The following is a 24,647-nucleotide window of genomic DNA, read 5'->3' on the forward strand; positions in this document are numbered from 1 at the left end:
CTTTTTCGCACTCGGTGTGATGTTATCAATGAGTTGGGTTTGGGAACGACACTCGAAAAAGATGTATGAGCTAAGGGTAGCGTTTACCTATCCCAGAAATAGATCGATAGCAGACAACTAAATAGAGCTTACTTCCCAGTCCCAAAGCCTCTCGAATACGGTACACAGACAGGCCTGCCTTTTTTTTAAGTAGTTGATATAGATACCTCTAGCAGATAAGCCGTATTTATTAGAACCACAGCCAGAAACTGTAGAGAGACGAAATATTCAATAGCTTGGAAAGGGGGGTGTGTGTGTGTGATGTTGTCCCTACATAAATTGAGATAGTCAACCGGTTGCCGGTGCGAGTTCGATAGTCGATCCGTTATTGGCAGGCTTTCGGGATCGTTAACACCCTGGTAACGGATGAAAACCTCCGGAATGAGTTCGACGTTGCTCCGATAATATTGGCATTTTGGGGATTGGATTGGAAAATTGAAAAATTACGGTGTCGTCGAGCCCGATGCCGATGTCCGGCACAAAGGCTTTGAGGGTTGTAGTTGCTTGGCCATGGTGTATGGGTAGGCAAGATGGCACCCCTTTACCGGATAACAATGATCCATTGGGAATGGGTAGTGTTCTCGATGAATTTTCTTATGCGAAAGAGAACTTGACTTGAGAATGAAATTAAAGATTTAGTTAAAGTGATGGTTGAATATTTTTAATAAATATCGTTTTTCTTATATTTTCAGGTATGTTCTTAAACCAGTGACTAATAACGTTTCCATTATCGGTGCAAGTAAGTTTGAAATAGTTAAAAGATACAATAAGCTCTTAAATATGTACACAATTTTAGCAGTATGTATAGCATTGCTGCAAATACTATAACACGCTTACACCCATGAGCTAATGCAACACGCAACCAGTCCCATCTTGTCGCGTGTTACCTACCTACAAACCACCTGCACTTTAACGAATCCAACGTACAGCACACTGCTACCAACACAAGAGGAATCCCTCAGCTCTACAAGAGAATGCATGAAACGTAACAAAAGGTAGAGCAATTCCATATTTACCGTTTCCGGTTCGGTTTGGCCATTGAAAACGGGAGAAAAGCAAGATCCACCGATCCACGTTCTACCGACCACAAAAGGTACACGTGATGACCTACCCGTACCGAACAAGCACACATCTAACCAACTTCCGGTCGGTTGCGGTGGAGCTGCACCCCCGAGCGATCGTTACAATGGCCAATTACTTGCGGGTTCGGTTTGTTCCCCACTGTTGCTGATTGGGTTGCGTTTCAGTGCTTGAAAAAAAAGGAAAACCACACGAAGGGTGGCCGAGGTTGCGAAGAATTCCATTATACCTGCCAATCACTGAGCGATGGTGTTGTTGGTAGGAGTTTCTAATATAAACAAAACTCAATATCACTTCAATTACAACAGTTCAACTACACTACAACGTCTGTTTAGTTGGGAAATGCCACGACCTGATTTTATCTTCCGTTCGCCACCCTAAAGTGCATCAGTGCGCTATTCGCACCTTTTTCCCACTCAAAGTCACGATTCTCGATAGTGGTGCGGGCTTTGCGAGAGTGGTTCGGGGGATTAATTTTCAATTTAAACCACACACCTGTTCCCCTTTCCTGTCTTCAGCCATGAGTGTGTGTGTGTGTCTGTGTGATGGTCTATTTTTATAATGCAGCACAACGAAACGAAATTGTTCTTCTCACCTCATTGTGTTTGCTGCGTACGTTCCCGCGGCATTCAAGTGATGTGCTGTGGAGCGTTCTGGAAAGAAGTGGTGCGATATTCTTTCACTTTCCACCAGTGGAGAAATTAGCGGGATCGGTAGTTTGTTTATCGTACCACCGGCGCCCACATGGCGCAATTTGTGGTAGCATGCAATGACTCAATTCAAGACTCTGCACACCTGCTTCGCTACGGCCAAATCCAGATCTGGCGTGCTCTTTAATTAAAACCATACCCACAAGCTATCGGGGAATGTACGTTCGTTTGAAAAATCGAAATGAAATGAAATGAAAAAAAATGTACCATGTACATTCAATTGACCATGACCCGATAGGATGTGTATCGTCCAATTTCAGCGCTCTGTACGGTGCAATAGACTGTAACAGTGCCGATTGTTTTAGCGCTGATTTTTTGCACAACATCAGCCAACATAGCTGGTAGAGTCAATGAACTGCCATTAGGAAAGGCTGCAGAAGGTACAACGAGCACCGCCAGCAAAAATGGCCTACAAGATCCTGTCAGTCACTGAGCCTCGGGGTGTATGGCCTTCCCGTAGCTCCATCGAGCCACCATCATCATCATCATCATCAAGCGATTCGGACATGGTTGAGCGGGCTTTGGGTCTAAGCCCTAGCCTAAACAGAAGCAACAGCGCAAATACACATTCCTAAACACGAACCATATTTGCAACACCGGCAGCATGATGGCTGATGGTGTCCGTCACGGACCATTGCGCTCGACGGTCGACGGTTGGCCATAGCGGGCAACGAACGGAGATGAGCTTTAGTTTGTGCTCTTGCTTAACAATTAGCTGTAAATAAACCGGCAAAAATAATTTGCTACCTTAGTTCTGGTTATCAACAATGGAGGAATAAATGCGAAAAGTTTGAAATTTTAATACAAACATAATCTCACAATTATCGTAAGCATCATGCAAACCCTTTTTAGGCCCTAAACTTTAAACACTGTTTTATAGTTGTTCTTTCCATGTGCTTTATTCTTTGTTACATCACTCTGTTGAACTCGCTCTATGTCGGTAGGTTTTGTTTTTATATTTGCCCAACCAGTACGTGATCTGCATCGTTGGCAGGATTAATGGTTGGGAGAGCCGTTACATGGGTGTTTGCTAATTGCTATCACTCAATTTGTCACACACGCCACACGGGGGAAAGGAATACAGAAAGTGTGCTAAACACAACGGGCACGGGCATGGTGGGCATGTTTCATCCTTGAAATTAATTGAAATTCAGGGGTAAGAGTGAAAGAGGGGCATGAAAATAGAGCGAGACAGAGAGTGAGAGAGTGTATGCGTGTGTGTAAAAAAACAAACGAAAACAAACACAAAACAGTTGCAAATGCTGAAAACTGGTGCAAACTGTAAGTTGAAATGTGGTACGGTTGATGTGTGGTTTTCTAACCAATGCAAGGTCGAACACATTTTAATTAGTCTTCCTTGTTTCGAAACGCACGCGATTGTGTTTTTAGTTTTCGAAAGCAGTAGTAACGCAGGTGAGCCAATTGGTTGATTGTATTGATAACATACTCCCGAGTCGATTTATAGCAGCTTAACGAATGTTTAAGAATTATTACATGATTTCAAAGCTAAAACGAAACTCAAGGATAAATATTTCAGTATTTATACAATATTTTTCAATTGAATTTCCAATATATATAATATGATCAAACAATGGTAAAACTGCTTCACCTTTGCATCAGAAGGTATTTTACAATCATTGGTTATAAATGCTTGTTTCCGTTGCGAGCGAAACCACGGAGTGTTGAGTCCGTCCCATGCAACACACCCATCGAGCGTTCTACCTTCATTTCGAATCCATTTGGTCTCGTCCGTAAATCCGCATTATGATGGCGAATTGGCTTTTGCACAATCTCCGACCATTCGGTACATTCGGTCAGCTCGTTCCCGATCCCGATGGCGCCAATGCGCATTCGTTAGTGACCATGTTTCAACGGAGAAAGAGCGCTTGGATTTAACAAACAAACAAACAAAAAAAACCAATACGCAGCTTCGTTTTGTTGCGGAAAAGTGTAAAAAAAGGAAATGCTGCAGAGGTTGATTCATGGATGGTACTGTGCAAATGCTAGCCCAGGTGCTGGATGCGGCAGCTTGGCAGGATGTTCAAAAGTGATTCCAGCGTGATTCTGTCTGCGCTGGACAGCGTGGCTGCACTCTTATCGTGATTCTCATTCGCGTCCCGTTCTCTTTCTTTTTTTTTTCATGGGAAAACGGAATGCTTCCTGCACAAAGCTGTCGGAATCCATTTTTGGGGAAAAGTGGTAGAGATCCCAACCAGCCAGCACAGTGCAGGTCAGCGTACTGTCTAGTTGTGTTTGAAAAATTGCTTTTCTACGACCAATGCGAGCCAGCATCATTTTGTATCACCTTCGCACGATTTTGTGGCAGTTAGGCAGGGTCAGAAAAAAACAACAAACTGTTTATTTTTTTTACAGGATGAAAGGAAACTGAAAAATATTACATTCATCCTCAGGATGGGAGGAAAACTCTCGACTTCAACCCCGACGAAATTGCTTCAATAAGTCTGTGCCCGAGTTTCGTGGAGTAATGTACCTTCTCCTACGAAAATAGCTCAGAAAACTTGTTGAAAAAGAAAAACAGCGAAACGCTCTAGCGTTTTGGGGTGAAATTACATCAACAAATAAGTAAATATAAAAATGTACACCGATTACGTCCGTTACCGGCGACCGAAGGCAAAAGGGGTTTTTAGCAATTTTCCACCATTCCACTAAGGGGTAGAGAAATGGGCAACGAAAATGCCAACACAGGCCCTCGTGGCCACAAGAGGCAACAACAGCATGCGCGCTCTGGAAGCTTAACGAACGCCGGCGGAAAACGGGGAGAAAAAACCCTGCCGTGTTTGAAGTCCATTTTTCGCCCCCTCTGCTCCATTGCGTGGGAGAGGGTTGGGTATGCGGGTGAGAGCATCTGGGAAATTCAATGATAAAACGAAACGTTGTACACGAACCCGAACGTACCGCACCCGGCACCGGTTTGGAATGGCCCCCGGGAGGGCAGGCGACCTCCAGCGTGAATGTTTATGCCGTATGCGAGAGGATCGTATGCGTGCATGAGGTGTGCCTTTTAGAATTACCACGCCGCTTTCCCAACCTTCCCACCGACATCCCAGCCCGTGTCGAGCATGTTTTCCATCGGTTTTTAACGTAGGACCGATTGGAAGAATGATCCTTTTTTTTTTGCCATGCACCATCGACCGACGGTTTCCCAATCAAAAAGTGATTGATCGATAGTGCCTTTGAGAGAAGCGAGAATGTAGTGTCCGATGTGGGCAGGGGGTTGGGAGAAAAGCCCCAAACCGGGAGGGAAATGAACGACCAGCGGAGGTTCGAACAGAGCGCCGGCAGGTGAGCAGTGTGCTTGCAGTCGGTTCGTGTGGCGTGGTTGATCGGATTGAGAGCTTTTCTTTCTTTTGTGGTCCACCGGTGCCTTCCCTTTTGTGCGACTGTCTAATCAATATTCGTTCATTGATTGAAAAGACAAGGCAAATGGGCCGCTGGCAGGTGCGAGGAAAATCGGTGTTAGGAGGTAAATAATATCCCTCCGTGGCGTGGCAGGCGAAGGAGGGGGTTTGAAGGTGAGGAAAATTAAGCGCCTGCTGCAAGGAAGCAATTTTCATCAATCGGGAAAGCTTGCGCTGGGAAAGCGCGAACGAAGCGAATGAATGGATGAGCGTGAACGTCGCACCACATCGAGCGGACCGAGTCGGCGTGAAAACCGAAAGTGTGTGCATCGGAAAATCGATCGCAAAATAGTTACACCCAGCTACACGTCACACGAGGTGGGAAATGAGCAGAAAGGTAACACTGCTGACAGTAATGAAAAAACGGCTGCGGTAAATGATACACCGGTACACTGCTTTCGGGCGGGGTCGCTTTTACTTTAAACAGTTTCCACGAATCGAGAATGTAGACGATTGAAGGGTTGATAACACACTCCGAGCCGTGTTAGCGAAGAACGCTGCCCGTGCGCCAGATTGGCGGTAAAGCGTTACGGTGCGATTGATTCAATCAATGTGCCACGGGGAAGGGTTTGTAGACACCTCCCAGTGTAGCCCATCTAACGGAGGACGCTATCGACAACCAGGGTTGCTGGGAAAGAAACGAGGCAATGAAATTAAATCAAGCTACAAGTTAATGAGCATGTGGAGCAAATGAACAGAGGGATAGCATTTTCTAGCGAATGGGTGATGAAAATTTAAGCAACAGGAAGATTGCAATTTTTGCAATCAACGTCGTCGGTTGTAGCTCGTTTTCTACCATTTCATCGCTGCCAGGGCTGTGGAAGATCGACCAACGTTTGGAGAGCATATACACTGGGGTAGTGGCAGTGAGTGAAAGATGAGTGCATACTTCTAAACAACGCTGTGCCGGGTAGAAGATTAAAGTGAAACTAGATTTATATTAGTCTCCGTCGTAAGTGGTGAGCAAACGGGAAACTATTTTAATCTAGAATGCATCAAAGGTCAGGCAGTGGATAGATGATTTGTTTAATCCGGTGAGCGTGTAGACGGAGCAGCTCAGATGTCAGCTTTTCTAACGACAGATGAAAAAGGGCGACGAATTTGGGGTTTGTTGTGCAAAGTTACCTTCAGAGTGTTCTAACAACTGGTTTGTGTTAAAGCCAAGAATTTGATTTTATAAAAGTGACAAATAAGCGTTACATTGAGGCAACTGGAACTCACATTGTGAGATTTTCAAATGCGTCAGAACAAAAACAACACCCACCAACGATTTTTTATTCTACAAAAATAACCCAACTGTGTAGGAACCGTTCACGACTCAGGGTGTAACTTGAAAGCTTTCCAGCGTGGGAGTTTTAACGCCTATTTATAAAGGACACCCCTGATTTTCATCAACAAAAACGCCCATTCGTCCATTTTGATCCATATCCCGAGAGCATGGCGTCCACATTTGGATCATCCACTTGAACGACGGACGTACGGACTGAGTCGAGGGACACACACTTTCGGTGGTCGGGGCCATATTTTTGATAATTATCTTGAAGGACGTGGGAGAGACTGCGTGTTCCTGCGTGTGTACGTGTCCCTGGTGAAGGGTTTTACATGCCGTATATTCATTAACCTTCCACACGTTAGGTGGCTTTCAGCCAAAATGTCATCGGATAGAAATCTTTCACTGTCGGTGGCACTATACACCACCAGAAGTCTTAATTAAGGACCCTTGCTTTTTCTCTCCTATCCATTAGTTTTGGGGTGGCTCACCATACCACCGGTTCGACCGGTTCGAGGTCCCTGGAAACGGTGTTTGATAGAGAGCAACAACATGCATAAAAAAAACTCCTCCTCATTCATTTGTGCTTTCCCGGTAGAGCATTTCCATTCGTTTGCATTTGGGTCCTTTGACCATTAATCAAGTCGAGCATGCGATGGAGCAGGCCGTCGCCGTTGATGAGCCGTATGACACATGAATGCGTAAAGCCAGGCACCCAGGGTCCATCGGATGATTGGGTGCAGCGTCATCATTAATATTTTGTTACTTCATCATCCTTTTATGCTTCCAACCTGCGCCTCGTTTTTCCTTTCCCTCGAAACGGGTGTATGTTTATGTTTGTCTCGTTACTTTTTTCTTTCTGTGAGTGAAAATTTCCAAAAAGGGCCCACCGCTGTAACGGCTTCTAAGGCACAAAAACGACGACGTACCTGATCCTTTGGGGTGTACTGTCTTTCATCCCCAAAAAGCGGTCCGTGTGCGTGTCGCACCGGGTCACCCTTTTTTCCAGGACATTATCCAGCACAGGCGCAAGCCTGTGTTTGCTTCTGTTTGCCTTCGTCAGCAGCAAAGAAGCGATATAAAGATACCAAACCCGTAAAACTCCAAGAATCCATTTGGTTAAAGGATTCTTGGAGTTTTTTTTTGTTTGGTGTGCGTGCTTGGGTGGGTACGGGTGTGTATCTTTGTATCGCTTCGTTTGCTGCTGACGAGGCTTGCGCAAATACCGGCGACTGGCAAACCCGAGACGATGCCGTCGTCGCTTTGACGGAGCCGCTTGCTCACCAGCTCACCAGATGCTGAAGTTTTGCAGAGGGAAAAAGCGGGTGACTTACCAGTCGCTTCAGCGACTACACAAACAAATCCTGTACGAATGGGCCGGCAACGCACGCCATCACGTACGCAATTTCTAAATACGCAAAGGCGCACGGCCCACAGCACACAGTGCACACGTGTGATGTTTCGCAATCCCAACGGGATTTACAGCGGAAAAGTGTAACCAGGGCCGCTTGTTGCTCTGACTGTAGAGCCGGCCTTTTCAGGCGTCTGTTGCGTATGTTGGGGCTTCGTCTTGCAGAAAAAGGGGCAAAGCTATTTTTTCTTCTTTTATTTCACTCCAGAAAGCCTCCGTACGTTCTTGGTGCGGTGAGTGAAATATAAATACACCTAACGCCAGGTTGTCGCTCCGGCACGTAGTTGAGTAAATATTTTTGAGAAGCTTCATCATTCTGCCAAACCATCGTGAGTTCACATTTCGGATGCGTACTAAGCACATACTGTGAAAATGGGCCATATGGAATCTCACCATTCAGAAGCGCCTGGAGAGAGGGTGGGTTGAGAATCCCATCGAGAATGGAAGAAATGATGACCACGTTAATTGAGTTAAGCAAATAAGGCCTCTGTTGCGTTCCAGCCCGGCGGCTGCTATCGATGAAACAATATTTTTCAATCAAATTCAATTGAAAGATCATCAAAGATCAAATGTAAAGAGAGACGGAGGAGAGGGGTGGGCAAAAAGCAACACCCTCCGGCAAATACAATTACCAAAGAACAACTGATCTCGTCTTGAGCGATGACTATTGTGGCAATTCATCTTAACACCCAGGAAGGAAATGGGACGTAAAAAAATCGTTTGAAATAGGTTTTTTGTTTTGTTTCTTATGTTAGTAAATGTGGCTTAGAGCTGGTACAAAAAGATGCTCATCCCACGCTTGTTGCAATGTTCCTCTTTTTTACGGCTAATTGATGATTACGTTATATGTTCACTGTTTGGTCTGCCTTGCCGGTTTGCGCCTAAGTTATATAGGCTTGATGGATTGGTGATGAATATTTATGTGAAGCTAAGTAATATAATGATTGCATTGTTGCATTGCGTTCAGATATCATTATTTCAATACTTATTTCCTCATTGAACTTTACTGGTACCACCGTTACAAAGGGTGCAGTAGAGGAGACAGAACAGTGGTAGGTGAATAAAATTGAATGGACTTCTGACACGCATCCACCGGTCAAACCTCGAGCGATATACCGTGTACGCGTGGGGTTGAGTCCTTTCACTGACAGACGTACCTATCAACTTGCATTTCAGAATCCATTATCTCTCATCCTTCAGCGACACACGTCTACTTCATTTGTCAATCCTTCCATCGTGCATTCAGTCCAATTGCTTCACACATACACGCTTACACCTGGCTGATCATCCGGGCACCCTGCTCGCACCTGTATCGATGCCAATATCAATCTGTCAGCTCAGGATCGGGTGGATAAGGGGCGTCCTTTTTTTCTTTATTTGCTTTGAATGCGAATGCACCTCTTCACGATGTATTGGATAATCTTATTTAGATTAGTATGGTTATTCCCTACAACTACAGCCCCTACATTTGGGAGAACTGGAGCACACGATACCGGTAGCACCACACTGGGCAAAACTCTACAGCGTGCATAACAAATAGAACATGAGCTTCAGCGCGTATACCACCACCTCGCTCTGAAGTCGTGTGGAATGGGGTGCAAAAAATAAGAACCAAATCCCTGTCAATTCGCACAATACCAATAGTCCTGACAGTTCAATGCACCGACGGATGCCAAAATCACACGCTTTCATCAATCACACGGTACAATTGAGTGTGAGGGAATTGAATAGGTATCTAGGGCTTAGTTCGCTAACGCCGGTCGATCGCGAACATGTCAGCTGGAAGGTTGTTGGAAAGTGGAAATGTTTGTTGTTGACAAATAGACAAGACATTTGACTATTCGATTGCATTGAAAGCGTAATTTAGAAAACAAGTGTATTCAATATTCTTCGTTTCTCCGTTTTAACATCTTTAAAGGAGATTTATGGATTATTCTTCAATTTATAAAACCGAGCTACTGAAAACTATTTTTTATAAAATGTTCGAGAACGTATGTGGGTTGCTGATTTTCTGTGAAATTTTCACGGCCATAAGAGGATCATCTGTGGATACTTTTGATGTCCAGGCTACATGATACCGCTCCCGTTTTTCATGTCCACGCAAAGTGGAGGGAAAAAAGACCAGTGTCAAGCTCTGCTGAAACTGAACCACTCCAACAATGGACATTTTGCTTACGGTTCTGTCCCGAACGTGATGAGACACACCATAAATAAAGCTTAATCGTTTCCGAGCTGTTGTTTCGGCTAGTGGGTGGGATAGCCAGCGTCCAAGGACAAAGATGAACGAGCAAAAGTTGCAATGTTTGGACTGATTTGCTGCAGAATGTCGGGTGAATTTAGGCACTAATGCTGACGTCTTTCTTCTAGAGCACCGTGAATCACCTGGAAAAATACCTCTAGTGCCTTTTCTACCGTTCGCGGCATTGTGAGTTACAGGCGAGACAGACAGTGCAGGATATCAGGCACTGACCATTTGCTCTGAGTTCTGCGCGTACAACTCTTGTTTCTTAATAAGAGTATTATCATCGACATCATCCCGCTGCTGTCGGAGTTGTTGAGTAGGACAAATTCCAGCCCCGTCTGCATGCCAACCGGATGAGCAGGGCACCGATGATACTGACTGTCTCGGAGATCATGATAATGGTGTGATGATGATTGTACTTCCGCAAGCGGTCAGCATTGTCCTGCCCTGGCACTAAAAGCACCACTTCCGGGTCTGAGTGGCATCAGTTGTAGTTAGCTCTTTGGTGTGAGGTTGTTTTCATCACCAAGTTGTCGTTCTGGGACAGCGCTGGTCAGTACAGTGCGGGCGTAAAGTTGTTCGTACTGCTTGAAAACTGGATGTCGGGGGTTTAATTAGCCACGCGTAGACTGGATCTCGTTTACTATGGAATGACAACATACCTACACGTTCTGTTGGCGTTTGCGTACCAAAGCGGGTACATTCCAGGGCGCTTTGTGATCGCTTTTTTGGGTTCGACTACAAGAAGGCTCCCTTGTACGCTTGGAAGTGTCGCAAAGTGAGCACGCAAATCGGCCTCGTCGTCCATTGTGTACACCTCGCGTGGACTGGCAGGATTTCGTTCAATGCATTCCGTTGATGGGGAGAGGGGAGATTTTGAAGCTGTGCACGAAAGAGGCCGAACGCTCGAGCGAAATAAGCGTTGGTAAGCGCGATTTCTTCATGCATTGCTGCACTGGAATGGAGATGTTTTGTCGTGTTAGCGATGAGAAGCCTGTCTTTCATAGCAAAAGAAGCCCGGCGTTGTCTACGTCCTCAGCCGGGTACGGGTAGCTGTTGGAGATATAGAATATAATGGAAATAATTCATCCCTAATTAAGAGCAAAGGATGGCAGCAAACGAGGAAGAATGTGCAGCACTGGAACGGTGGCAAGTGCCTCTTGACGCTCGAAAACGAACGAAAAGGTCCGGAAGCGAGTGCTAACTCTGTAGCTGTGTGCGAATCAACGTTAGAGACACATGGTAGAGTGAAAAAAGAAGAGGTTTAATTTTCTTTTCGCAAGTATTTGTACGAGTCCACCAAAGGGAAGGGGGCACTTGTTTCCGGCTTAAACAATGAAACGGAGATCCTACGTCCTTCGCCGAAACACTTACGGCTTGCTGCGAAAGGAAAAGATTAATGGTCAAAGGACTTGCACGCGGCAAGGTAAGCCTGTGAATGGAGCACATCGCTCTAGAGACACATTCGTGTGCGACTAGAGAGAACGAGAGCGAGAGTTAGAAGGCGAAGGAAGGGGAGCCTAGAAACTAGTAGCTGCTAATCGGCTTAAAAGGTCCAGCGCTGGTTATTACACGCCTTTAGACGGATAAAACTTTTCGTGCATTAAAGCGGAACGTCCCATCCGGTAAAAGGCGCCTGGTTTATGTTGCATTAGCGGTCGCTTATAATGTCTTAATCGGGCTTGAATTTGGATACCAGACCGTTTATGATCTTGATGTGATTTTTCAACAACATTTAATGGGATTGCTGTTGTTTTGTTCTATTCTATTACGAAAACATAATTCGTCGAATGCCGTTACTATGTCCTAAAAACACATGATTTGCCTTGTAAAAAAATAAGAAAAATACTGTTTTTTTTCATGTGTAACAATTAAGCAAATTGCTATTCGTGTAAGCGCACGCTACAACGTGTACGTTTTTCCCTCATTTTTGCGGAAAATTAATTTGAACGCAATTCACAGCACCGTACCGTCGGCCAAAAGCCAACCTTCACGTAGTAGCTGGAGGAGGATGGTCTGGCGTAGCAGCGCTTTTACACAATCAAGTTCAATTGAGGAATTAATTGAAGTGAAATTCATTTTATGGTTGGTCCAATGGTTCCGCTTCACCGCCCACATGGGTCCCCGGCGTCAATTGGATTCTAATTTTGCAATCATCTGTAACCTTTGTGCCCCATCGTTCTGCGATCGGTTTTTCGCATGGGACAAAAACTTGTACTAGAAGTTTTTCCAAGCTCAGGCGAATGGTCGATGGTAGACCTTTGCGTATATTTTCACTGCTGCCGTTGATTGCACGTGCGAGGAAGGTCGACATCTTTCCGCTTTTAATTACAACAGGAACAGTCGCCAGCTTGGGAATGGTTCGGTCGATGTTTGGCCCGTGGTTTCCAATGACCGCCATCTTCCAATTACCACCAAGAAGGAGCCCGGTGAGGACGAGTTTGCAATCTGGTACAGCAACCACTCCTATCGATCAGTCCTGGTGGGATAGCTTTTTGGTGTGTTATGTGCTCCATTGTGGTTTCTTTGACCAATTTGGCAATGCAATCTCAATGAAGTGCCGCCCATCCGGAGTTGGTTGAGTCAAGTAAAGATGTCGTTCAATCATTTGAAGTAATCAAAAGCATTAAACTAATTTTAGTGTTTCAATCAAATGAGTCATCGGTTTAGATTTTCCATGTGGTTGCGTCTTTTTACAACAAAAACAAATTGAACTCCCAAGTGATAGGAAACATACGACGAACAATAAAGTTGGTTTTATGTACCACGTTCAAAAAATGGGCCTTTAACATGCAACCTAAAATAAACTCATCAGTGTACAGATCAGGTCTAAACTCTCTAAATCTCTTAACACTCGCAACATCCATGCACAGTATGTGCATAAACATTCCACGGATAATGCACCAAACTTTTTTATCAGGTGCCGTCATTCCCCCGGAAATACATAAAAATACGCCACTATTTAAACCACCCGTCGGTAAGCGGCAACATAATGTTTGCAATGGTGCAGTCTCAACAAAAAACAGTCTTTTTTAGTGAAGCTATCCTTATGCACCACCGAGATTCACTGATTATGGCTGTTCTTTTTTTTTTTTTTGGTCGTCCATTTTTGCATTCTTTCATTTCTCGTTGAACCACGTGCAAGTGTGCTCGAGATATGATGATAAAAAATGCGCAAACTCTCAGTCCGGCTTCCGGTTCGGGTTCGGGTTGGGTTTTCCTGCTTTGCGTCACTGTCCGGAAGCGATACCAGCGCGCAGTCTGTGCCGTCAAACAGTCGAGCGCCGCCGAGAAGAATATATTTTAATATTCACATCTAGGATGAAGCAAACTTTATGGTACCAAGGATCAAGTTTCACTACGTACAGATGGTTGGTGTGGTTTTTTGGCCCAGCAGCTTGCCTGTTAATTAATTTTTGCATCGCTCGAGCACATCAAAATGAGCCGAATATTAGACGTTGGGTGGACTGTTTGTTTCATGTAGGAAAATGCATTTGGCAAAGAAGCATGAGAAAACTGTGTGTGTGTGTTTTTTTTTTGCTTCTGCGTGACACGATTTCGGAACAGAACATTCATTTTTCATAATTTTGATAAAATGCACGGATTTTTCTTGGACTCTGATAATCAAGTATCAACACAAGTAGGTTATAAGATGATTTATAAGGTTGTAATTTTCTTCCTCGCTGTATTCAACTCTAATTTTCTCAAAGAAAAACCGGCCACAGTGCATGTTTTCCAAGGCGCACATTAATCAACATTATAATTCCACATCTCATCAACGATCGATTCTAGGGCATGTGCTTTCGGTTTGCGGTGTATCTACCGTTTCCCGCTGCATTTACAACGTTCACATCTTGTTTAAAAGTACAGGTTGATTAATGGTAATGATTTTATGATTAACCCGACGCGATACTGATGCTCTGAGCCAATGTCACACTTCAAGCCATAGATACGATAAATAATGATCGCTCATCGATTCGGAATGATGTAGTGAGTGGTTTTTGCTGACAAAAAGCAAGATTTTCCATCGTGCTTAGAATTGCGACCTGTCTCGCGTTCACCAGGAGGAGCAATGTACATTTTTCGTGGTATAATTTTAGTGTACTAGCGTCAATAGTAAGGTTCTAGCAGAGAGGGCAAGAAACGAGCGTATATGAAATCGTTGAAGATGAGAAGGTAATAAAAATGGCCAAACGATGCTTATACTGAGAGCATTTTTCAAATTGGGTTCGTTTTTTGTAACCGTTCAATAAATTCTTGGCACTTTTCCAATCCAAATCGGTAAGCGGATACATGTGTTTTATGAATTGTGTAATACTGACTGAATGCAGCTACGTAAAAAGAAAGATATTGTTTTATATAAATTGTTAGCGCTTACCTATAATCCCCTTCTCTACATTATACTCAACACCAAATCTGTTGACGGTTTTACATGACTGTTCTTCCACAGTCACTGTCTTAATATTTAAAAATCAAATTTGATTGTTGAAATATGAAGATAAAAACCAACCAACTCAATTCCAACATTCAACCTTGTTCGTATGATTAGCTTCTAATTGTTGAAAATGCAACCTGCAACTGTTGTACATGTAGGTGTAATAATACTTGATAAAAAAGAACCTGTTCCGTTTGGTTGTGCTTAGCCGTAGGTTGGTAAATTCGAATTATGGCCATCTAACCCACATGAATCTGAGACGCAACTTGTAATGGATAGAAATGTTTCTAGAGAAACAACGGAAAAATATACAACATTGGAAGAAAAAAAAACCATTTTACAAGAGTTGCATTCATTTTATTCACTTTTCAATTCAGACTTGTAGAATGCAAAAATCTCAAACGCTTCTAGTGGCGTTGCATATCGTTGGGGCGTTTGTAATGAACACCGACAACATCCAGCGCGCGGAGCTGACTGCTCGGTTAACGCCAACGTTGGTCGCACCAAACATGCCGTCGCTGGTCGCGGCTCGCCACTGCAACGATGATGATCGATTGCATTGCACTACGGCTACGGCTGCAGCAGCCTAGGCGCATCGTATTTCGTTACGTTATTTCTAAACCGCGGCCAGTTCGCACTAACTCAAACCCCGTTTGATCCCTCCTACCCACATTGCTCATTGCGTTTAGCGTGCTGTTTACCGCTAGTGGCATGTGACCATCAATGCACCAGTTTCCAGGTTGTGGTAGAAATCCGAAAGCCACCCAAAACGGTATGCTGTGTGCGTGTGCTGGGATACCGAAACGTTGGAATGACTCCGGGAGGGGGGGTTGGCAAAGAGGTCGGTTTTTGACGCGTCACAACTGACAACACCTGTGCCGAATAGCCACGACTATAGCGCGAACGACGCGCAGTCGTTTAACGTGCGGTAACACCAAACGGGTACGCTAATAATAAACCCCTCCGCAACAAGTCTCACGGTTCGAATTTGATGGCAGCGGCCGAGTACCGTCCAAGTTCGTACCGGGATTAGCATCGACGCATCCCTGGAAGAGCTGTACAGAGAAATCTTATCCCGGGGTAATCGTTAGCGCATGAGTTATGATGAAGATTCGGAGGCAACAGGTTCCCCTGGGGGTGGGTGCTGTTTGCGCTCGCCGGAATGTTTATGATGCCGCTAAAGTACTTTGCGAAAATTGGCCCAGATTTGGGGTTGTGTTTTTCACTACCCCTTACTGTTCTGAGCGCCCATGTGCGTATGTTTTGATTTGATTTTGTAAAGAAATGTATTACAAGGTAGTATAAAGCGTATTAGCGAATTAAAAAACTGTGCACCTACATTTTTTTTAAAATTGTTTTAATTCTATAGTTATCAAAGTGTTCAATGAATGCTGCAACATCAATGAATGAATGACGTCATTCTTTATTGAACATGTTTTTGTTCCATCAATGTGTCTGCGTACCGCCACATCATTAATGTATTGAAGAGTTGTGGAAAACCATGCGGTGGTATATCTTCTCACTCTGCAACCACAACCAAACGGACACAGAATGTACGCTGCATCCATAAGACCGGTTTACACGTGTGTGTGGATTAAAACCAAGCCTTCTGTGCGTTGGTTGGAATTAATTATACAGATCGTAATCATGACATTCCAACTGCAATCAGTACTGCTTGTCCGACATGCGTTAACCTACTTTGCGGCAAGTAGTGCAATTGTACGGCGTAACGATATGCTATTGCAACTGGCTGTGAAGGTTGATATGTTTCAAAAAAAAAACTTTAAAACAATTTAAATTATCTCTTACTTCCTTTTCCCTTTTTAAAATGTTATATATTAACTACCTTCTTTGTACGTTCCTTCTCATCTTGCAGGATCGGCACATGGTGTTCGATTCAGTGGCGCGTCAGTAAATTCCGTCACCATTTCGTCGACCGTGGTGAAACGTAGGCCAGCGCCGCAGATTACGGTAGCGAGCGGCCCGCAGGTCCTATCGCCGAAGCGACTCCGCACGACCGCGCTGCCCGGCGTCGCGGCGGCTGCCCTTCCGGCCCTCGGCAACTGCCTCGTCCCGGCGCACCCATCGGCCGCTGCCGCTGCCGCCGCCGCAGCCGCCCTGCTGCAGCATCAAATCCATCAACACCATCACCAGCAGCAGCAACAACAGCAGCAGCAGCAGCATCTTCAACAACTGCACCACCAGCAATCGATTGGCTCGGACGCACAGGTACAGCAGGTGCAGCAATCGATCTCGCCACAACCGAACCAAGTATCTGTCTCGGTTGCCAGCGCACTTACCAGCCAGTCGCCGCTGGGCACGATTCCCGTCAGCAGTACCGGAACAGCCGCAGTTGGGGCAGTAGGGCAGCCGCCGATGTTTAGCTCGCCGGTCGTAGCACAATCGAACACCGTTGTCAGCAGTCCGTCTATGAACGGTGCGCTGAACGTGAACGCAGCCAACAACAACCACACCGGACTCGGACAGACCGGCCAGTCGGCCACCGGCAACCTCAAGATGGACAGCTCGATGGGTCAGATGACGCCGATGGCCCCGTTGGCATTGTCGCAAAGCATGGATTCCGTTAATACGGCCAGCAATGAAGAAGAGGTAAGCGGACAGGAACTGCTAAGAAGTGGATTCTGGAATAATCTTCACTGTAATTATAAAACTAAATCACAAAGACCTGGCATCTCTATAAATTCGTTTCCTGGATGTCATTTCACTAGCACTAGAAGCGTTTTAGCTGTTGCCATGATGCTCCAATATAAATCAAGATATATCTTTTTGCTCCTTGTGCGGACTACATGAAATGAAATCGCCGGTGTAAACGACACTCCGAGAACTTGATCGAACATTGGAACGGTATGCCAAGAGACCTTTCGCACGACTTGCCGACCGGCATTGGTCTTTCGGTGTCGGTGGCATTATGACGATTGTGCGACGACCCCGCTCCCTCCGTTCTCGACGGTGCCGGGGTGGCGACATGTAATTCAATCCTATTTTTAAAAGATTCATCCCCATTCGGTCACAATCGACTATAAATATTGGCGAACTCGCATTAGGAAGCCGGGCGGCCGATGACGCGAGCACTTTGCAAGCGCAGTGCTGCAGTGTCGCCGTGCCGAAGGGTTGAAAAATGGTTCCACAAAAAAGGTGGAGAAGAGAAGGTGCAGTCATGATGGTGAGCAACGAGACCTCAGTGCAGTGGACGGCTGTAATTTTAGAAATTGGTGCGTGTATTTGCCCATCATCGTTTGGCTTGGCTGGCAAACCCGAACTACCCCGGTAGCCGGTTCCAAACGCTGCTCAGGTTGCAAGTTATGCGTCCCTTTTTCGATCGGTCGCGGAGAAGATCAGTCGATTCGGTGGATACAGGTAGTGTGTGTGTGTATGTGTAGAGGAAGATGGCAGTTTTGGCGCGGCTAGAGGGACGGCTTTAACTGCATGCTGAGGCATTTCTTACGTGTACAGCAACCTTGGCTGCAGGGAGGCCACGTTTGAACGAGGAAGTAGGATAGAGAGTGTTCGACGGTCGCCAAGTGTTGTGGCGGCGAAAAAGGCGTCGATAGCTACCATGATCAGTGCGCATAGCCGGGCGCTGCATGCACATCGTTCAACACGAGTCAAATTGCCGTTTGGGTGAAACAATCCGATCGGACCCATAATGATCCGACGCGGTAGAAGAACGCAACGCAGCGAAGGGTTTGATATTTGCCACCAATAAGCCCTGGCCTAGGCAATAAGCGAGAAGATCGTTCTGCGTTACCTATTAGCTAATTATAAAGTGTCGTTGCTTTCCAATCCTCTCGCGATGCCTTTTTATTCGAGTAGTGTTTCACCTTTCGCCGACACCCGACACTCTCGGATGGTATGAAACTAATCCCAACCGATTGAGCGCTGCTGCTGAACGAGGCGGTTGTCCGGGGTACAACATGTGCGAAAGAGTGAGTTTTTTACTCGAAACCAGGAAGGAAACGGGACTGCGGGACGTGTCATACACACCCATGCGTCCGATCACGTTCAGCGGCATATAAATATGCACAGATGCGATCAGTTTGGCAATCTGACACCATCGCATCGTGATGGTGCAATTGAAAGACGGAAGAATACCTAGCTCGGCCCCTATGCAGTCGCCGGTAGTTGAAGGGCAACGCGCAAGGTTTGACATCCGTTTGACAGTGAGACTTGTTTGGGTGTAGTCTGTTGGCGCAGATTTATTGGAGTGTACTATCGAGCTGATCGAGATTTGTTTTTCCAAGGTTCTTGTTCCTTGCTTTGACCGGTGCACCAAGTGCACTCGTGATGCAAGATGCGACGCTTCTATGAAAGAAAAATTCCATCTTCAAACCGCTAGACGATCATCTCCGATTAGTGTACGGAAGAGTAATTGGTGCAGATTAACGCCAAGACGCGATCGGCTCGCTGTCGAGACTCATCATGACCTAGGCAAGCTGTCCCGGAAGGGTTTCGCAGACGAATCTACGAGGTGTATAATTTATCCGCCAATCGTCAGTGCTGTGCGCTTGATTTTGTGCTATGCATCTTTAATCTTGCTGTCAATATAGATCCCGACAGGCTAACGAGTTGGGAATTAATTTATGTTCTCGAACAAGTACGCTCCTCTAGGTCACAGTGAGCGGGAATACACATCGATGAGTCCGAAATTTCGATGCACTGATTAATGAGTGTTCCGAACCAGTTTTTGCTCTCCACCTTTTCACACCATCGCACGCGGTACACAATTTTATGATTTGTGGAACCATAACTGTTGATTGCATTTGATCGCTATTTCAACGATCCGTTCGTGCTCAACATTGTACGACGTCGCGGGACGACTAAACCACGACACTCATATAAATCAGTTCCATGGTGCCGTGTATCTGATGCAAATCTGGCATCAAATTATCCCACCGGCCACTTTGTGGGACAACATTTTTATGATTTTGGCTGATGTTATTGGGTAGTAAATGGTGTACGGAGAAAATTGGGCCGAACAGTGCAGCGTGCTGAACGCGTTGACATGATGCATCGAACGAAGGTCGTTGGAGTATGACGTTTGTGAATAGTGTGACCTTTTCAAGTGGAATCATAAGGTATTAGCAATGGCTGCGACCAATTTGTATCTTTAATCGATAAAGTATTTTAAGCAATGAGGAACACAAATAAACAACATTTAAGATATAATATGATATGAGATTCGTGTTTTAAGAGATGATTTTACAAACATTTCTAGAATTTGCGTTAGCCTCGATCTTGCTCATCAATTTCCATGAGGGCTGCAGGAATTAGCAAAAGATTAGTGTTAAATTGTGCAAATGTTGCATCATCTTTTGTTTCATTAGGAGGAGCTCTTTATTTCAATCAGTCTGTTAACTAACTTTACAACTCCTGCCATCGTTCTTAATATTGACGGCTTTAGTTCGAAACGCGCCATTTGCACCGTGTTGGTTAGAACATTCTTTTCTTTGTGGAGAAAACATCACATCGCTGTGTTGCACACGACTAAGCGATGAGGCAGTTGATTGCAGTTAACGAAGAAAGCACTCACCATAACCGTCATCCGGTAAATACTACGCGAGTAAGTACTTTGGACGTGCTCTTCCTTCCACTCCCCCATCGGGAGGAAAAGGAAAACCGGTGGTGATAGTGTGTCAGAACGCTGGAGCGAAATGATTGTATCGCATTCGAGGCACTGGGAGTGCATGGGCTCTGTGTGGGTACGCTGCACGCTGATGGTGTTCCTTTTTATACAAACCTCCCAAGCTCGACCCATCAGCCATGGGTGTTGAAACCTGCCAAACAACGACGACCAAAAGACACGAAAGTACATTATCCTTGACTTCAACTCCATCTCCATAAAGTGGGCAAATAAAATCCAATGTAATATGAATGAGGTTTTGGCCCGGTGCGCTTGAGCGAAGTTTCATTGCACTACGGGCAACGGGCACAGGGCGGTGTTTGAAATGGCGGTAAAACATGTGGTTTTTGCACCCCTGTGGCTACTTACTCTGCGGGATTTGCTGCCTTCCGCAGCAGTATACCCTTTACCCTTTGTTTTTTTTTTTTTGTCAAGGGACGAGGATGGCCAATAAAAAGCTGATCACATTCATCATCCAACGAAACCCATCCATCAACGTTTCGGATGAGTGCGAAGGGTGGCAGTTGGGGGTACCGCTCGCAAGGAGCTCAAGGATTTGCCAGATGAAAGCAGCGAACAGGGGGGAAACAGTGGAAGAGAATGCAAATTTTATGAACTCTCCACCCGCTCAAGTGGTTGTGTGTGTGTGTGGGCAAGTGTTTGTACCTTACCGAGAGAGTATGTTTGTGATGAAGGTTTAGCCATCATGTTTGATTGCGACAGCTGTGGTACGATCATGAGAGTTATGCTGCTGGTGCTATCCGCAAGCAAGTACACAGCTTGTTTTATGCTTAGAATATAAACTTCATCCCTTCCGCCTGACCGACCAAGTGGAGCGGGCTAGCGCTTGCCATTCTTTCGCCGCTCCCCGTCGCAATTCTAGGAAGATACGCGCCCGAGCGCTCCTGACCTCGAAGCTCGGTTCGACACGATTGCGCAATCAATGGAGCACGGCATGGGTATGGAGCGGCGTAATTGCTGTAAACATGTTTCAATCATTCATGATTCACGAAGCACACCGGTCCACTAACGGTGCGTTCAGAGCATGTGCGCTCGCATTGTCGTGGAAGTGCTTTGTCCCTTAGTGGGTGCATCTTTTAAGACCGGGAAATGTATACATTCTACCCACAAATGCGATTTGGACGGCTATAAACATGACTCCGTGTTCGATGGATTGGTTCAAAATTATTTGCTTCCGCAATGTCCAGCGCTATCGACACGCTCTCAGAGTTACTGCATTGCAACAACTGTTCAAATATACCACATCTTTAACATAACAGAAAATCTTAATACAGAATCATTTATTCCACAACATTTCTTGAAAGCGTTGCTCTACAACCTCTTATTATAATGAGCGATCATGTGGAATCGCCCAATAGTTGTTTTGTTTACAATTATCAGAGTTCGTCCATTTGCAAAGTACTAAAAGCATACTTGACTGCATCATACACTATTACATGCACCCATCGCTGTCAAGAACCCATTCCGGACAGCTCGAGCATATGCTATGGACTGCACATCACAACGAAGCTGTGCCACACAGCTGTGTGGCAAACAAATGTTTATGTACTCAATAATGCTCCCAATTGCGGGGCCATTCAAGGCACATATTCCTTCCCTCGGCATCTACACCACACCCGAGTGAATCGATTCCATCACAAAAACCGTTCCACCATACACAAGTTGCCGCTTTATCGTCCCGGACATCGGACCATGTCGAACCCTACCGACATATGCTGTTAATTATTTGATACATGTTTAATGATGACGTTTATGCTGCTTGGCGAAGTTTTGCCTGGTCGGCTTCGCTGTCGCCATCGCATTCGGACGTACTGGTGGTGCGTCCTATCTATCACGAACATAATTCCTTGTGTTTGTGTGCCCAGATGCTTGGAGCCACCCGGTCTGGTGGGTTGGCGCTGTGCAGACCGTAGCGAACATCATCTTGAACCGTTTTGTGTTGAAGGTTGTGGCGCCAGCTCGGTTGGAGTTTGTTTGTCGTCGACCGGGTGTCATCGGTTGGGTTGGGACGACAGGCGCATAGTTGGTCGAATGTTTTGATAGCCCCCTTTGGCAAACAGTCCGGAGACATTCGGATGAAACAGGTCTCGGAAGCGTTCATTCGCAGTGCAAATAGTCTGCGAAATGATAGATTTCGGTCTCGAAAGTATGGTCAGGAGCTTCGCTGGGCTACTCTCATCCATTGCCATAGCTTTTACGGGGTTCGACGAGGAGGTGATTAATTTATTTGGTTGACTGAATGTGCTTTTAGCGATAATGAAATGTCCGGACAGCGAGCCACTGTTTGATCGATAATTTCTACCGACTGTTCTGGTTCATAGTTCAGCATATTTTACCTTTTTCGTTCTGTCCACGAGACAGTCATCCAGTTGAATTTTATGCTAATCAGAAATATGCAGTAATACAAATTTTAGGCACAAAACTTTATTTTATCAATGCATGCACTACATCGGTCAGCTAAACTTTCGTTTCAATCGTGTGCCTTGGTCCAAGATACGCGTTGACTAGGGGAAATACACACGAACATTCAAGAGTTACGTGTTTTGATCATCGCTTCTCAAAAGCCGTTTGGTGATAAAACAAGGGATAAAGCTTGGCTATGGATTTGACCTTCCTCTTAAAAGTTATCCTCCGGGTTGGTACTGATAGCGTAACATATATGCGCTGAGCACCATCCTGTCGGCTCGTCCCATTTTACGACGCATAGCTGGGAAGAGTTTTTCCGGGAGAAAATCTACAGCAGGAAAGTTGGGGAACCGATTGGCACAACAGATAGTTCCGAGTGGTCCGAGTGCTGTGTTTAGTCCGAGTTTCCTTTTTCATAAGGAAGAAAGCTCAACTGAGTATCTATACCTCCGGTACCACCGCAATACCCTTACCCCCTGCTCAACAGTGATTGAGAAACGATGAGTAGGAACATGGCGCTCGTAAGGACGGGAGTAGGGCAAGTACTTTGTTTGCTTGTTTGTTTATCTATCCGAGCGAATATTCGACCGTTTGTGGAAATGTATCGGAGTTGTTGTTTTGTTGTGGCAACTCGGGCTTCGGAGTTACATTGGTCGATTTTACCAGCTCTCCAATTGCCCAACAGCCATGTATAGCGTAACCGTTGCCGGTGTTGGAGCCGTTTCATGTTTCCATTGGGCGCACTCATTGTGCGCCTGTTGCAGTACCGCTTGTAGAACCGTTTGCAATGCGTCTGCAAGAAAGTTATCAGAGCAATTGCAATAAATATTGTATGCTCTGTTTCTATCGCCCCCATTGCATTGTTGCAACGCAGGAGGGCAACTAGAGTGTGCTCTCGGGAGAGCAAGTGTACGTAGAATAGACGGCTTAAATGGGATCACTTTTTCACGCCTCCCGTACTTGAGAGTTGTCCGAGAAAAAGTGTTGTCGTAATGTAATGCAAGACCGGCCGTTTGGAAAGTGGATCCTTCTGCAGTGAAGACACTGCACTGTTTGGGAAAAATAGGACACAATAGCACCGCTGATGGCTGGGTGTTTTGATAAACTGAGTAAATGGTTGACTATAACAAGCATTGGTCATTCGTAGGATGTAGAAAGAAGGGCAAATCTGGTGCATCGATTGAGTGAACATGCGGATGGTATTTCCTCTACCTTAGCATGTGCAACTCTACTTGGAGAACAAACGAACGCATCACAAACGAGCTTTTTAATTAATCCGAAGCATCATTGATGATCTGAGAGTCATTAATCGAGTTACATTCTACAATGCTTACGATATTCATGCTATCACGAAATCCCGCCCATTACCAGGATTTTAAAAGTATTTTTATACAAACACCAATAGAAAACATAATTTACAGTCAAATCTCTAAGTGCCATTATGATAACAAAGTTTCGTACAATGCGATAATACTCTTAATTGATAAACTAGGTTTGAATCATCTACTTGGGACCAAAGATTTGACCCAATCCAAAAAGTAACGCATTTCAGAAGCTTCATTTATTATTCAATTAGAAACAGCTAATTGCTGCATGTTTCATCACCAACGCTAGGGCATCAATTCCGCGAGACAAGCGAAATGCAACATAAATAATGATCATAAAACAAACCAGCGCTTCGAATTCGCTTCGCTGATCTCGCCCCATAGTCACCAGGCAGGCCAGCGACATTCATTTTACTGCAGTGTGAATAATTAAAGATTTGAGACTCCATTCCCTGCACACTGTTGCATTCCTGAACCGCTCACCTTAACCCGCCTGGTGAGGAAGCAAAGATTTGGAGGACCTTCCGGGTTTTCGTTTGGACAGCATTAGTCATCAAATTATCGGAGCCGCATCTGCAGACACGGTGCACAGTGGCGTTTTAAATTGGGAAGAGTAAAAAAGACACCCACACACACACACACCAAACG

General features: G+C 45.3%; 1 protein-coding gene across 1 annotated transcript in view; it reads left to right on the plus strand.

Annotated features, from left to right (window-relative positions):
* Positions 1–24,647, plus strand: part of LOC120896959 — a 137,456-nt gene that overhangs the window by 16,662 nt on the left and 96,147 nt on the right. Inside the window, exon 2 of the mRNA XM_040301498.1 lies at positions 16,483–17,216. Within this exon, the coding sequence (XP_040157432.1) occupies positions 16,983–17,216 (234 nt within the window). The 5' untranslated portion in view covers positions 16,483–16,982. The remainder of the gene's footprint in view (positions 1–16,482; positions 17,217–24,647) is intronic.

The sequence above is a fragment of the Anopheles arabiensis genome, chromosome 2 (assembly GCF_016920715.1).
Source record: "Anopheles arabiensis isolate DONGOLA chromosome 2, AaraD3, whole genome shotgun sequence".
Taxonomy (NCBI): domain Eukaryota; kingdom Metazoa; phylum Arthropoda; class Insecta; order Diptera; family Culicidae; genus Anopheles; species Anopheles arabiensis.